The 15789-nt window shown below is 39.4% G+C and overlaps 3 protein-coding genes across 3 annotated transcripts; 2 read left to right on the forward strand and 1 right to left on the reverse strand.

Annotated features, from left to right (window-relative positions):
* Positions 1 to 117: 117 nt before the first annotated feature.
* On the reverse strand, positions 118 to 3569 carry LOC112183444 (DNA-directed RNA polymerase I subunit rpa49). Its single transcript, XM_024321822.2, has 4 exons — positions 3095 to 3569; positions 2558 to 2707; positions 1522 to 1833; positions 118 to 755 (listed from the first exon to the last, which is right to left on the reverse strand). Exons 1-4 carry the CDS (start codon positions 3533 to 3535, stop codon positions 351 to 353), a joined length of 1308 nt encoding a protein of 435 aa, XP_024177590.1. The 5' UTR covers positions 3536 to 3569; the 3' UTR covers positions 118 to 350.
* Positions 3570 to 3693: 124 nt separating this feature from the next.
* Positions 3694 to 7483, forward strand: LOC112183590 (60S ribosomal protein L18a-like protein). The gene is made up of 5 exons (XM_024321966.2): positions 3694 to 3876; positions 5315 to 5371; positions 5906 to 6032; positions 6110 to 6227; positions 7017 to 7483. Exons 2-5 carry the CDS (start codon positions 5362 to 5364, stop codon positions 7083 to 7085), a joined length of 324 nt encoding a protein of 107 aa, XP_024177734.1. The 5' UTR covers positions 3694 to 3876; positions 5315 to 5361; the 3' UTR covers positions 7086 to 7483.
* Positions 7484 to 11496: 4013 nt separating this feature from the next.
* Positions 11497 to 13155, forward strand: LOC112190560 (formin-like protein 13). The gene has a single exon (XM_024329998.2). The coding sequence runs from the start codon at positions 11497 to 11499 to the stop codon at positions 13153 to 13155; it is 1659 nt and encodes a 552-aa protein (XP_024185766.1).
* The last annotated feature ends 2634 nt before the right edge of the window (positions 13156 to 15789 follow it).

Below are 15789 nucleotides of genomic sequence, written 5' to 3' on the forward strand. Positions count from 1 at the left end.
TTGGCAATCTTAACAAAGCAAAATTTGCAGCCACTGTTACCACACATTTTAAACTTCCTAGTTCTTCAAATACTCATAGAAGATGTCAAGCTCAGATTTTCATGACACAAAGGAGCATAGGGCAAATATGATTTAATAACTAGTTAGCCAACAAAAGTGCATCGAAGAAATCAATATATAGCAACCACAAAAGGCAAGGCCATACTTTCATTTGATTACTGCTGCACAAGCACAGTAACATAAAACATACAAACAGAATGTAAAGGTCATGACATTTTCTGAGCCAAGTACCCGTATTCTTCCATGTGCCGTCAATCAATCACAATAAAAAAGATTCAACAAAGTAATCATCAATTGCGTCGCTTGCGCCTCACTGTTGGAAATTGGAGGGGGACAGGAAGGGTAACCGTTGATACGACATTCTTCTTAGACACCTTGCAACCCAACTTCTCATAATGCGTCCTCAAAGTTGCAGTCCCCATTCTCAGATCCTTCGCTATGTCTGTCATACTTGTTTGGAATTCATCCGCAAAAAGAGTGAGCACCAAGACATAACTAATGAGAAGATTACTTTTCTCAGTTGATAACCTCTTCGACACTGCATCAAACATGCTTGAAAATTTATCCCTTATAATGCCTGGGAATCTGTGGGCCTTTGCCGAGGAAAACCCATCCATGGAGTGGAGATCTTTGAACTTTATAAGATGCGTAATATATGAGAAAATACAAGATAGCTTATACTTCTTGTCTTCATCCTACAACCATAGACAAAAAAAAAAAGAGTATTGAAAATGATAAGAAGAAACACCATGATGTTTCAAATCACACTAGATAAACAAAAATATCATGGCTCCAGATCTCTAATGTTTTCCTTTTCTTATGCTAGTAGATTACACAACTTAATTGACATGAACACGCAACCATTAAGGGACAACATCAAAAACTGAACTGCCTCACCACACTAAAGAGGCTTAAGACTCGTATCTTCACTACTGTTTGTATGCAGCAGATTAGTGGCACAGTGGTACCAGGCAAAATTAGTGGCACAGTGGCACAGTGGTACCAGGCTTAAGACTCGTATCTTCACTACTGTTTGTATGCAGCAGATTAGTGGCACAGTGGCACAGTGGTACCAGGCATTTTTGGGTTATACAATAATAGACATCTCCATGTATGTGATAATGGGAAGGTATTGCAGGCAAAAATAGGTGAGAAGAAAGAAAGTGGGTGAGTGTAAAAAATTGGTAACTACTGCAGTAAACCTAAGTTTTGATTCTTTTACCAAGCTTGTCTAATTCTTCGAACTTGTAATCTGTAATCAACTGAAAATGATTGGCTATTCAGTTCAATATGCTCTCCTAGAAACAAAATGGATAATCGGCCTTACATAGTAATGCAAACTATCAATCACAGCATTTAGCATCATGCTACACTAGTTTAATGGTCATTAGAAGTGGAACTTCATAATTCACCTAAACACAACTGAATATTAAACATTACAACTAACTTTCGAACCCTGACCTCAATCAGCTGCAGTTTATGGATCCGGTTGCAAACAAATGTTGGAAAAGAATTCTGTGAGATTTCTGCTCCACCTTCCAAAAGCTTATTAATATCTTGGAGGAATTTCCACTCCCCTGTGGTGATGATTTTATCCAGTGGATAAGCCTCCTGGGGAGTGGTGGCAGAAGCATTAAATGGTGGGGTATTGCGGTCTGTATGGCCTTCAGAAGCTTCAGTATCCTCCCTGTTTGTCATACCTTGTTTGATTGCATCCATATCATTTTGAGAATCCGGATCATCTTCTTGCTTCAAGGTCTGCATTTTTTTATTCTACAATGCCACAGAAGAAAAAATTTACAAACTAATGCTTTCAGTTTAAGATATCATTGGACAGAGATTTTGAAAAAGTCTCAATTGAAATATCATGAACCCTGCATAGTTCTAGTTGATATCAAGTCCTTTCACGAATTTCTCCATTAAAATTTTAAACCATTAAAAAAAAAGAATGAAATCAAGTAGAAAGGTACCATCTGCAAAATACATAGCTACCGATCAGTATTGGTTTTTTTTCGTTTTAAATTTTCTTGAATCCTTGGTCTTTTGTTATTATATTCTCAATACTGCAAAGTAAGAAAAGCAGACATGGAGAAAACAAACAGTAATAATGGAATTTAGTACAACAGAAACATGCTCGTACACATGGGGTAGAGTTTTCCCTAACATTTTCCTAATATTTCCTTTCTTTTCACTAAACAAGCACACTAGACATCATATAATGCACAAAATTTTGCACACGATAGTTTAAAGGAATATTTCTTTCACATCATTAAAACCAATACGTTGAATTCTATGTAAAGTATATAGACATCTAGTCACTGTTTCAAGTACAATTACAATCCTACTATAATGTTTAGTAAATTTGAAATTTTTTTTTTTTTTTTGAACTACATTTCTAATTACGAACAGACACAATCAGACAAGGCACCTGTGACTGCACAAATGCTGGTGATGATCCCTTCAAAACTCAAAAAAAAAAAGGGGGGGGGAGTCTTACCTGCCGTATTGACTTCTTTGTTCCATAACGATTATGAAGGTCTATACGTTTTTCTGCCTTCTCATGTACAGAAAGTTCTCCCATCGCTGAACTTGCAGGCTCCTTACCAGAGAAGTGAAGGCCTTGAATTTTTGGCTCCAATCTAAATATCTGAAAATTTGTATACCAAGTAAGTTCACAAGTATATCCTCACAATGACAATTTAAAGAAAAGTAGTCAGTATACAACACAACACATGTTCTTCTATCCTTGAATTTTCAAGTAAGGTTCTACTTTACTTCTCCACTCAAGACATGTCCATAGGTAAACTTCACACATTATACAGTGCATCATTAACCAACCAATGTAAATTAAATAGAGCAAAAGTTCAATTTCTCAGTAATCATTCTAACTTGAAACAACTGCACTCACATAGCACCCAAGTAGTATACCAGTAAACCCAGCTCCAAAATAAACAAAACAAATTATTAAACCCTAAACCCACATTATACATGGCAAAAGTTTCAGATAATTCAAGAAGTAATGGTCCAAAATTACCTTGTTGCTAGCAATAGGCACAATCTTCAAAGTCTGGGTGTCCTTATCAAGAATCCCAAGTCCATAAGAGCAGAGCTCCCCAGCCTGAGCCTCACCAGCATAGCTAGTCCCAACAAAATCAACCTTAGCCTCCTTATTTGGGGTCACCACAACCTGAAGCCTAGTCCCACCTCTCTCCTTGTGCCTAAAGACCCCAACTTTGGTCGAATCCTGGTCTGGGTTCTGGGTCGGGTCGAACCCAGATGGGAAATAGCCCACCAGAGGTGGGATTCTCTCTGGGTTTCCCGGGATGACCTTGATGGTGGCTTGCACTGATTTGGGCTTCTCTGGGTCGGCTTCTGCTGCGAGCTTCTTCCTCTTCTTGTGCTTGCGCGATGGCTTTGATGGCTCTGCTTTGGTTGCGGTCACTTGGGACCTGGTTTCTTCTGTGTCTGAATCCATTGGCTCACAAAAGATTAAAGCTTGTTGGGGGGTTTAGAGCTATTTAGGGGGTTTTGGTAGGGTTTTTATGACACGGACGACGTGTCGTTTGACGGCCTGACCTACCATTCTTTTCCTTTTCATCTAAAACTGTTATAACTTAAAGAAATAGAAACAGTGGCGTAAATGGAGAGAGGAAGGTTCGTACTTGATTAGGGAGAAAATCATTTCTTACCAGAAAACCCAATTTTTTTCATTCCTTGCTTGGCATCAGGAATTACTTTTTCTATAAAAAGAGAAAGAATTTCTCCAGGAAAAGCTTAATCTGCTGATTGAGCTTCTCGGCTACTGTTGCTTCTGAGGTAAAATGTTCAGTCTTTTGGGCTCAAGATTGGAAATTTCGAGTTGGGTTCGTTTCTGTTAGTTTTCTTGTTTTGATTTTTTTTGCTGTGCTGGTGAACTTTCTATGTGCTTACAGTAATCTATGGTGTTTTGAATAAGGGAAGCCCAAATCTGGGATTGTTGAATTTTGGTCATAACTCTCCTGTACTTCTCAGAATTTTCGTACTGTTACATTGTTTTCTGGTGAGGGATTTGCATGATCATTCAATTCAAAGTCTGCTCTGCAAAAACTAAAGGAAGGTTTTCAGTGGTGTTAATCACAATGCTGTTTAGACCTACAAAGAACAGCTTTATGTTTGTTTCGATCGAGTGTTTGTGGATTTCTATATATTTGATTGATTCTCAAGTTAATGTTTTTCCTGGGTGGTGCTAAAATCAAATAGTTTGACTTCTGATTATGTTCTACTTCAAGTAGTTAAAGAAGAGAAGTAAAGATCTGTCATGATGTGTGCTAGTTGGCCTCTTAAGTCTACAAGAGTAGTGTTGTTTTGGAGAACAATTGGATAGAGGTGGCTCTTCTTTCTTTCATTTTCGCATGGGTGCAACTGAGAATCAGAATTGATAAATCTGGGTATTTGCTACATATTGTATGGGGGAAGTTCTTAAGGAACTAAAGATATTATGATAGTTCTTTAAATGACAGGTCTATTTAATGCATCAACCATATTACGTTCTGTATTTTGGCAGTTCTTTTACCTGTTGGAAATTCCACGATCAGTATATATAAGTTTCAATCTCAGGCAGTTACCATTGGCAGTCACATGTCTAAGAGTGGAAATGATATTAATTACAAATTCTTTGTTAAGTCAAAGATCTTAATGCAGTTACTGTACCAGGTGTAGAATGTGAGTAGGCTTTAAATGTGATGATCAGATCATATTCAGGACCACTGTGTCTCTTTTTAGCAAGCCAGACTCATCGTTCGATCAATAGTTTCCTTGTTGGATGCACTATCAATACTCTAGGAAGGAGTTCTATGCATTTCTTTTGGTTGGAGGCATTTTCCTTTCTTTTGACCCCTTATCCATGTATAGCTTCTAAAGGTTTAGTATGAACTGAAAAGAATAACGATCTCTTGAGAGTAAATACTGCTTGAGTTATGAATAGCCCATATCAGATATCCAGGTTATACGGAAATGGGATAATATGTGTTCAAGACTTCAGGCTTAAAAACCAAAGAGATTATATGTGTCACATGATTAATAAGTATTTTGAGCCTCTGCCAATTATAACATACCTGTTCTTTGTGGGAATATTAATTTCCACAACTATAGTGCCCTATATTTTATTCTCACTATCCTTTTTATATTGTCTTGGTTGACTTGTGCTGTTTACATTTTAAGCATATATTTCAGCGTATCTTCAGTTGTGTGATAAAATGGATTCTTCATGTAACAGTTACCTTTGGGGCATAGAGGAGAACTGAGGGATTGTCTTTGGGACACATGGATCAGAGTACGGAACCCCTCCTTGATGCTATTTTTATTCAATATTCTATGCATGGTAGCAGGAACATGTAGAAAGTTTCTATGATACCAACTTCTGCACACACATCCAAGCACCCACCTTCCGTTGTTTTGTACACAAATATCTAGGTATCAGTTTTCTTTGTAATTTCCGATTGGAATGGTGTTGTCTGCTTAGTTATTGGTTTTCAAGATTCAACATCAGTTGGCATAAATACTATAGGGAGATCTCCTTATATAGGTTGCTAGGTTGCTTAGTTCTCTAAAACTGCAAAGGTCCTTATTTACGGGTTCACAGGTCAGACCATTCACTGAAAATATTTTTTGGAAGACAACTAGAAGTCCTTAACATCCGGGCAATTTCAAACTTGCAACTTTAGAATTCATTATGTCTTCATTTTATCCAATATTCTCGTTGGTGATTAAGTTTGTACAAAAAAAAAAAAAGAGTAATAATCAGTTTTTAATAATTTATGGCAAGATGTTCTTGGATTACTTTCTGACAGTGATTTTGTGGGCACAGGGCTCTCAACAGATGCAATGAACCATACGAATGGCAACTATGTTCGTATCGATGGTCCAGAGGACCCAGAGTTGGGAATGTTTGACAAACCCCTTCCTTTTTGTGGTTGTGGAATTGGATGGTTTTCGTGAGTCTTCCTGCTTTCACTGTCTTTGTATCCTCTACTTCTTGTCTCTCCTTCTCTCATGAATGGACCTTTTGCAGACTTCTGCTTGGATTTGTATTCCCAGTGATGTGGTACTATGCTGCATTTCTCTACTTTTATAAATATTATGATAAAGACCCAAGGGAACGATCTGGGCTTGGTGCTTCGGCAGTAGCTGTAAGTTTATGCTAGATTGAAGTTGAATCTATGTTGAATCTATTTGTACCCGTCTTCTTCTCACTGCACCCATGCGAGATAGTGTGATAATCATGTTGCTCTTATTCATCCAGGTTTAAAAGATGAAAAAAATAAAAAGGATTATTGTTTCCTCTTCCCCTTCTCCCTGGAACCCTGGTTTTTCTTTTTTCTATTTTTAAATGTTTGCAGGCCCTGGCACCACCTTGTTATGGCTGTATGGGACTGTGGGTGTTGCCTGGACCAGTCAATTTTTAATATTTAAAGTTACCAGAAATTAAAGAATATGAGAGGTTAAAATTATAAACTTTTGAAATCTTTTAGTGTGAGGGTATGATGAGCATACAAGATTCTGGAAATGGAACCCAACCCAAAATTAAGTTGTACTCTGTTATGGATTTAACAGTTCCCTTCTCAAATCTTCCTTTTGTCTTCAATATTTTGGTTAGTTTTACATTTGAGTGTGCTTCCCTTGCTTATGTTTCTACATCCATGATCATAATGTGATAGAGAGACCTCAGTATGTGAATCTTCAGTGTAGTGAGGCTGGCATACTTTAATTAGCTAAAGCACCATGTAGCATTACTCACTGTCTTACGGACTGGCCTTATTCTTATGCTACCTCGTTGGCTGATAACCATGTTGTGCATTAGTGAAATATCTCTTACGTATTGAACTATGTACGTATACCTAAACTACGTTGTAGTGATGAAGATTGTGCCCCCCCCATCACCCTATCACTGATCACAAATGTTGTGATTGTTGTTGCAGGCTTCGGTTTGTACAGTTGGTGTTTTGATAGCCGTGATAGTCATTGTTATCAAATCCTTGCATCCATAACATTGGCATCATATAAATATCCCAGTGCTGATGATGTTCAGATCAAGCGTCCTCCTGTAATCAAATCACAGTCAACAAAGAAAAATTGGCATTATGAATGCTAGGGGTACTGGTTTCTGAAGAATATCAGGTTTATGTGTGATAGTTTGCACGATGCAAACCATGTACAGTAGCATGCTACAGCTTAGCTCCCATTAGTAGGGTATTGATGTACAGAAAATATTGTAGAAAAATAGTACTTACACCAACCTTAGAGAGAAACTTTCATTTGGCATGCTTGCATCTGTGAATCAACTGAAGTCAAGTGCTAGAGGCTGCAACTTGGGTTTGGTCCCTGTTTAAATAATATTGGGTCCATGGTTAATTATCAGCAAGTAAGAATTTGATTCCATTCTTTATTTTCCTTCTGTGCCTTGACGTATTTTCATAGTCAATTAGGAGCTTAGGATACGAATCTGTCTTGAAAATGTTGCTTCTGTTTGATTGCAAGCTCCTACAAGACCTCAATTTTGATCGAGTTATTCTTCAGTTTGCCACTTTCTTTGAGCTATTGGAAGTCCTGCACTATAAGAGGTATACAGAGAGGTATACTTCTGTTTTAATGATCTGGTTTTGCCCTTTCAGTTTCTTGTTTATTGGTCAATGCAAAAAAATTTCTATCCAAAGTAATAGTAACTTCATTGGGATGATCTGCTTTTCACATGTATTACATGCAGAATTATAATGGCGTTTGGCTTTCAGAATCGATAAAACTCATCTGTCATTATACCTAATCCCTTTACTTTCATCACCAACTTCACTTGTGCCCCATTTATACATAAAATATCATGGTCGGCCGGTTTGAACGCCCTTTTCTCTTTTGGATGGGGCATGACCGATGCTTTTCAACATCAATGGGACAGTGGCGCTATAAACAAAATGAAATGATTCTGGTGGTGGTCAAAAACCTTTACACTTTGTGAAGAAAAAATAGTAGTATAGATTTGAATTTTCTAAACTATAGTTGTGATACGATACACAACAACTCAGCGGATAGCTCAGAGATGGTAGAGCTTATAACCTACAAATGTGAATGTGAAAGTTCATGTTTGCGTTTGTGTGGAAATTAAGTCCCATTTAGCAATTTCAATTGCGAAAAGTTATTGGTGTAAGATATATTTTGGGTTTCCCCACCTTTGTTGTAATAAAATTCGGAGTATGTCATGTTTCGAAGTACCAACAAAAAAATTTCTCCGTCTGGTATGTCTCCCATTTCACCTTTATTTTTATGCAATTCACCCTACATTTTCACTAGAATCAAAACTAGCTTTTCACATTGCGTATACAGCATTCACATTATTTTTAATCCAGCAGCATATACCCTATATACCATTTAGCCTGAGTGCTTGAACAAAACCATTGATACATCACGTGCTTGGAACCCCTCCTCTGGCAATAAGAGCTGTTACTCTGACGCCAAAAGAAGCCTTGTTTTGGAGGGACTCCAGTCTCTATAGTCCATATCATACCCATGCTGTCGTCTACTGAGGTCCAGTACCTCCTTCGGTGAGTCCTTCGTACCTCATCTCTGTATGAAGAAAAAGATGAAAAAGAAAATAAAACTTATTGAGGGTCGTCTTTTTTAATTGGGTCCTTGACCCAAAGCCTCAAAATAAGCCAAAGTTATCCCACTTACCCCAGCAACAGATTTTTATTCCCCACTACCCGATTTAAATTAAAAAGACAATTTTACCCTCAGTCAAATTAATAAATTACACCATATGCCATCGAGCTCTCTCTCCTCTCTCCCCTTCGATCTGACTCTCTCTCCTCTTCGATCTGATTCTCTCTCTCTCTCTCTCTCTCTCTCTCATCCGGCAATAGTCGTGCAGCCCAGAAACCGGCGCTCGTGCAGCCCAGAAACCGGCGCTCGTGCAGTTGGTGACGAGTTTCTGCAGCCCAGAAGACGGCGGCGAGTTCGTGCAGCCGGCGCCATCGATTGTACAGCCGACGGCGAGCTCGGAGTTCCTTTACGTCACCTCCGTGCAGCTAGGTCGGAGTTCCGGTTAGTGCAGCGAGCTCGGAGTTCGCGCCATCGATTGCCGGCGGCGAGTTCGTGCTGAAGACTGAACTCACCGGTTGCTTGGCTTCGCCGATCACGAAATCAAAACCGCAACTCATCTCCGGCGGGAATTGGCGCTCGAGCTCGACCTCTGGTGCTCGACCCAGGCTCTCCGGCCTCGACACAGGCCTGTGGTAGAGGAGAACATGGATCTGGTATGCCGGTGGTGGAGGAGAACCACGATTTGGTGCCCAGAGCTTTTCTCTGGGTGCCCAAATCAATTTTTTTTTTTTTGCTGTAAATTGGTTCAGAAGCCCAAAATGAAAAGAAAGAAAGAAAAAAAAAAGTTTCTATTGGGGCAATAGAGGCCTCTTAAATATCTATTGGGGGGCAATAGACGTCTATTGGAGGGCAGTAGACGTTTTGAATTGATGTAATCTCCTATCTTTTTTTCGTTAATCAAAGTTTTATTTATCTAATTTTAATAAATAAATGGGTATTAGGAGGTAATAGACATCTATTGGGGGGCAATAGACGTCTATTGGGGGGCAATACATGGCTGATAGTCGTCTATTGGGAGGGAAATACATGGTTAATGGAGGCAATACATGGTTGATAGTCGTCTAATGCCCCTTTATTGGAGGGCAATAGACGTCTATTGGGGAGCAATACATGGCTGATAGTCGTCTATTGGGGGGCAATACATGGCTGATAGTCGTCTATTGGGGGGCAATAGACGTCTATTAGGGGGCAATAGACGTCTATTGGGGGCAAAAAAACTTTCCGGTGATCGGAATCCGGCGGCCGGTGACCGGATTCCGGCGGGTGGTAGCCGGTGACCGGATTCCGGCGGGTGGTAGCCGGTGACCGGATTCCGGCGGCCGGTGACCGGATTCCGGCGAAGTTGGCCGGAATCCGGCGGCCGGTGACCGGACTCCGGCGAAGTCCCCTATGGTTTCTCTCTCTTCCATTCTCTCTCTCTCTCTCTCTAAGTAACAAAGGTGAGGGTAAAATGGTATTAAAAAAATAATAAAAACAAAAAAAAAATCTTAATGGGGTATTAGGGAAGACCTCCTTAGAGTGTTTGGGGTAAGAGGGAATTAAAAAAACTTAGTGGGGTAAGTGGGAAAAAAATCTCTAAAAATGGTGTAAATGGACAAAAACCCTTTTTAATTTTTGGCAGTTTTGATTTTCATGCAATCTAAGGCAGCCTCTTTTTCAGCGGGTTGAAAGTTCAGTTTATGCCACCCAGCTGGGATAGACGGTGTCTTCAAACACAAGTTCACTATGTTTGCAAGCTGTACTTGCTACTTGTTCTTCTTGCAAAACCCGGGTCAACCTGGATTTGGGGCAAGAGTGTAAGGCACCTCCCGATTTTTACTCAAAATTAGATCATTAAAGACATATATACCATTTATTTCTAGAAGAAATTCTTAACTAAAAGTTTGAAAATTGCTAAACAACTACTTAGCCTCAAAAACTAAAGTCGGTCACACACGTCACGCGTAATGTAGACTAGCCATTTAAGTAAGATGATACGAACGAAGTGAATAAGTACAAACCAACCCAACAATTTATTAGATAATTCAAACTTAAAACCTCCTCCAACCAAACGAATACCATGTTAATCCTCTTTGAGAAGATTATGTTTCATGGATTGAAAAATCTTGCTGAGCAAAGTTTCCGAGTAACTTGTGCCTCTCTATTGGTAAGGTATATTGCCAAAATAGTTTAGTGGGATTTCAATTGTAGCTAAATGAGAACAAAAACACTATGCCCTGACCATTTCCAAGACCAAAAAGTCCCAAAATCCATGCCTTTCTTGCGGCCAAAGCTTGCTACAGTACTTCCCCATGAAATTCTTGGTATATACTATATATTATTGCTTTTAGAGACGCAACAAAATAGATGATACATAGCACTTGGGGGAAACTTAAGAGGAGCCTCAATAAGTTTCTATAAGCCAATGCACTTATGCACGTCACTCCTAGAGTATTCTATTTCGAAGTTATGTCATTTTCTTCTTTTCTTGTATAATGATTGCCCTCATACGCGGAATGTGTATGAGTGTATGACCATAAAAAAATTCCAAGAAAAATCTCAATCATAGAGCACATGGTTTTACCCTCTCTTTCTCTGTGTTACAAAAACAAACAATTTGGTTTCGCTGTCATTCGAGCAATGACAGGCAGCACACAACTTACGCTTCCCTTCTTTGCTTCTCTTATTATATATAACCCTAAACCCAGCAAAAGCTAAAGCAAAAAAACCAGCACCAAAAGCAAAACCACACCATTATTCTCTTCTTTCTCACAAAAGCTCCCAACTTTCTTAACCAAAGCCAAAACGAACAAGAACCCAGAATTTCTCATGGAAGAAGACGAAGATAATATGTCTCCACCTTTCTGGCTCCGGCAGCAACCCAACACTCCCCGGCGCCGCCTCCGCCGCTCCACCTCCTCCCTCCTCTTCAGCTCCGGCGCCTTCATCCTCCTCCTCCTCGCCGTAGCTCTTGCCTTCATATTTATCATAGTCCCATCTGTGCATTCCTTTACTTCTCAGATATTCAGACCCAACATGGTGAAGAAGAGCTGGGACTCCCTCAACTTTGTCCTCGTCCTCTTTGCCATTGTCTGCGGCTTCCTCGGCAGAAACACCGCCGGTAACGACGACGACGGCGATGGCAGCGGCGTTCCGGCTACTGCTGCTGCTGCTCAGCCGCAAGAGGTGGTCAAATCAATCCCGTCCACGCCGCGTCAGTGGTACGAGTATTCAGATCCGACGGTGTACAATGATCGTGTTGTTAACAGAGTGGGCTCCATGAGAAGCAGCAGCTCGTACCCTGATCTCCGACAAGACTCCGAGTGGATCGCCAGAGATGACCGGTGGCGATTCTACGACGATACCCACGTCAGCAACTACCGGGTTCCGGACTCCGATCGGGTCCGGCAACACCGCCGTCGGGCGTCCTGGCACGAAGCATATGATGCGAGTAGCACCAAGAATATTCCGGTGGACACTTATGTGATCCGTACGGAACAAGCTTCTCCATCATCTACACCAACATCCGAGGAGTCTGTTGTTCTGCCGCCGGTATCGTCGCCTTCTCCGCCGTTATCTCCGCCGCGGAAGTCGAAGAGGACGTACCAAGCTGTTGGGGAGAAAGAGAGCAGAAATGATGATTCGGATGTGAAGAGTAATTTCCGACAGCCAGCGCCTGTACCGGCTTTACAATCGGCGGCGTTGCCGGAATATGAAGAAGGGGAGAAAAAGAGAGGGAAGAATGTGAAGAAGAGAGGAGTTGCCACTACTAAAGAGTTCTTGATAACTTCACTGAGGAGGAAGAAGAAGCAGAGACAAAAGAGTGTCGAAAATTTCGAAACTCTACTCAACTCTGCTGCGGCTTCTTCTTCAATGCCTCTACATCCTCCGCCGCCTCCGCCACCCCCACCGCCGCCTCCACCGTCAGTCTTCCACAGCTTGTTTCAATCAAAGAAACCAAAACCCAAAAAATCTCATCACTCAAATTCACAGCAACCACCGCCGCCGGCGGTCACTTCCGCCACTCGACTTTCGAGGACCAAGGCCCAAGTCAGCCCCATGATGACGGCCCAGAAGCCGCCATTGCCGGTCAAGGTGAAGAGCTCCAACATTATAGAAGATGATAATGCAAACAGCGGAGGGGACTCACCACTAATGTCACGCATTCCTCCGCCGCCGCCATTGCCGCCGTTCAGAATGCCGGAGCTGAAGTATGCGGTGCACGGCGATTTTGTTAGAATCAAAAGCAACAGCTCAAGAAGTGGGTCGCCGGATTTAGATGATGGAGGTGAGGATTCGCCGACCAGTGAGACTAGCCCATTGAGTGGAAATGAATCGCCGGCGAGACCCACATTCTGTCCGAGCCCAGATGTGAACACGAAAGCTGATACCTTCATTGCGAGGTTCAGAGCTGGTCTGAGGTTGGAGAAGATCAACTCTGTGAATGAGAGGAGGTCTAATTTGGGCCCGGATTCGAGGGAAGGATGAGGCCCATTAGGCCCAAGTTGAGGTTTCTTGGTTGTGGATACATTGAGGTTGAGGACTTGAGGATATGGTAGATATGTTTATATGAGTTGAGTTGAGTTGTTTATGGAGTTTTCTAACATATACAAACAGTATACACAATATTTATAGGTAGATAGGAATTTTTAGTTCTTGGAGGTACAATTCTTTCATTTTATTTTGTGAGCCTGGGAATTTGGATTTCATGATTGTCAGACTTTGTATGGAATTCAACAGTTTTTATATATTAATTTGTTTATGAGTATGATTTTAGGATTTGATACCAATTTTTTAATTTGAATTTTGATACATATTCTTTATACAATACATGCTCGACTATATAAGAGCGAATAATTTTTTTCCTATGGTAACCTTCGTTTATAATAAATGAGAGATGTTTACATATACAACAGTTTTTCTTTATAAATTAAATGGGAATACACGATTAATTACATACTCAAATAACCTAATTAGTGTCATCATATTTATTTCTTAAGAAGTAAGAAGTTTTTGCTTGTAGGTTTGCTTAACATAAATGAGCGAAGTATTGGTTGTTTAATGTGGTTTTCTAGGCTTCATGTATTAGTTATGAATCCCACAAGCAAACACACAAACTAGATATTGTAATGTTTATACAAAGTCGCATAAAAAAAAGTCTTCTGCAAGTGAGATATTTTAAACCATACGAATTGCTGTAGATCGACAGAGCAAAATCAAAAGCCGCCCGATTGATTAAGGCTGGAAAAACCTCAGGAAGAGAAAGAGAAAGAGGAGGGCCGGAGGGGGAGCTGACGGCGACACCGTGCGCAATTAAAGAAGATAAGGACAAAACGGTCTTTTAATTTAGCGGCTCGGCTCGAACCGGCATTGTTACTAAACCGATGAACTGTGTCGATCTGGTTTAATGTATAGTAAATGATGACAGAAGTTCAATTATGGGACAATGATGACTGATGCTCCCGTAATTTATGCAACCAACACACAAAGGTTGACAACGGAAGTTTTCAAGAGCAAAATATATAGTTTGTTCAAAAGAATTAGTGACCTTAAGAAATAACAGCTAACAAGGCATACCCAACTAATTTATATCCTTTTCTTGCTTTTAGATCAAGGCTAGAACCAACCCAACTTGTGCTTTTTAAAGCAAGAAAACCAATCCGTTTATAATCCATGCTTATTAGACACATTAATCTTTCTGTGGTAGAGAACAGTGGTCAACAAACTAGTAGATTAGCTAGCAAATGTATACTTTGCATATCTAAAGTTGTCTACAGGCTGCAACTCTTGGCAATCATATGGTAGAAATAGTAAACTAGAAGCAAAGGAAACTTGATTAGAACTTAATTATCATATAAATTTAATTTGTTGTTTTTGGTTTGACCAAGAACTTGAACAGCTAAATTTGCAAAGTAATTAATGACCAAGTCGGATTTATAAATGATGCTTACCAATGGTATACAAATTAATTACCAAGTTAGCATCGTTATAAATATTGATGCTTAAGCATCTGATTAAAACAAATATTCAAACAGTGGTGTTCACCTGGTCAGTTGTTGACCAAAGAATTTATGCTCAATAACCCTTAGATTTACATCCAATTGTGGAAAACAAAACACCTCAACTTAATAATAATTCTCTCTACCATTGGATTTATATCCAATGGTGGTTGAGCATTATTTTCTTGGTCAAAAACTGACCAGTTGAACATTTTCGAATATTCAAAAGTGAAATACGTAAACATTAAATTATACTAGTCTGCAATCACATGCTCAGTATGTGTACAAAAAAATTTCGATGTTAAAGAAAAAAAAAACAAAAGTGGGGAGTTATTGCAGAAGAAATAGATTCAATAGTAGTTCTTGCAGAGAGAAAATAGTGGGACAGAAAAATGGGGGTTGTGGAATTTTTTTTTATTTTAATTTTCTTAATAAAAATTCATTTTATAATTGTCATATTTATCCTTGTGATTTAATTTATTCTGAAAGTTTTTTAATATTTCAGGGTTAAATATGTCAAAATTTTCAGTTTTGGCTAACAAAACCTCTTCTCTTAATAATAGTATAGATAAATTAAGGAAAATATTCATTTCTGTTGCCAGCAATTGAAGGTCGATGCATACCGGCTTGCGGAAAAGGTTCCTATATATAACTAAGCTAGATCGGAAATGGTTTCTACAAATTGTAACCTAAATAGTGCTCCTTATAATTTTATTCAGGCCAAACAACCAACAAACTCTGCCAATGTTGACCCCCAGTGGCGTAGCTAGAAATTTCATCTGGGAGGGTCAAAATATAATCAAACTATTACATTGAAGAAAAAGAAAAAATAGTTTACTAACACAATTGCTCATGTAATGAAATCTTTACATAATTACCTTAGACCTTGATAAATTACATGACGAATGATACTGATTTGTTTGACAATTAGATTGATTTATTGGAGAATATTAATTGTGATTCCATTTGCATTAATAGAAATTGAAAGAGGAATGCATCAAATAGTTAAAAAGGAAAATAATTAATGTATTTAATTAGGTCAAAGATGAAACTGATTAGCCGAAGAAGCATAATTTTCATTTCTTAGGAGGGTCATTAAAGTATATAATATCTATCTATATGT

The sequence above is a fragment of the Rosa chinensis genome, chromosome 2 (genome assembly GCF_002994745.2).
Source record: "Rosa chinensis cultivar Old Blush chromosome 2, RchiOBHm-V2, whole genome shotgun sequence".
Taxonomy (NCBI): Eukaryota; Viridiplantae; Streptophyta; class Magnoliopsida; order Rosales; family Rosaceae; genus Rosa; species Rosa chinensis.

Excerpts from the sequence above, each read along its gene's own strand:
- LOC112190560 (XM_024329998.2), top strand. The coding sequence starts at position 11,497 with ATGGAAGAAGACGAAGATAATATGTCTCCACCTTTCTGGCTCCGGCAG.
- LOC112183590 (XM_024321966.2), top strand. Across the intron at positions 6,033-6,109 it reads TGTGGAATTGGATGGTTTTC|ACTTCTGCTTGGATTTGTAT; the intron begins GTGAGTCTTCCT and ends GACCTTTTGCAG. Across the intron at positions 6,228-7,016 it reads TTGGTGCTTCGGCAGTAGCT|GCTTCGGTTTGTACAGTTGG; the intron begins GTAAGTTTATGC and ends TTGTTGTTGCAG.
- LOC112183444 (XM_024321822.2), bottom strand. The coding sequence starts at position 3,535 with ATGGATTCAGACACAGAAGAAACCAGGTCCCAAGTGACCGCAACCAAA. Across the intron at positions 2,708-3,094 it reads TGCCTATTGCTAGCAACAAG|ATATTTAGATTGGAGCCAAA; the intron begins GTAATTTTGGAC and ends ACAAATTTTCAG. Across the intron at positions 756-1,521 it reads ATAAACTGCAGCTGATTGAG|GATGAAGACAAGAAGTATAA; the intron begins GTCAGGGTTCGA and ends CTATGGTTGTAG.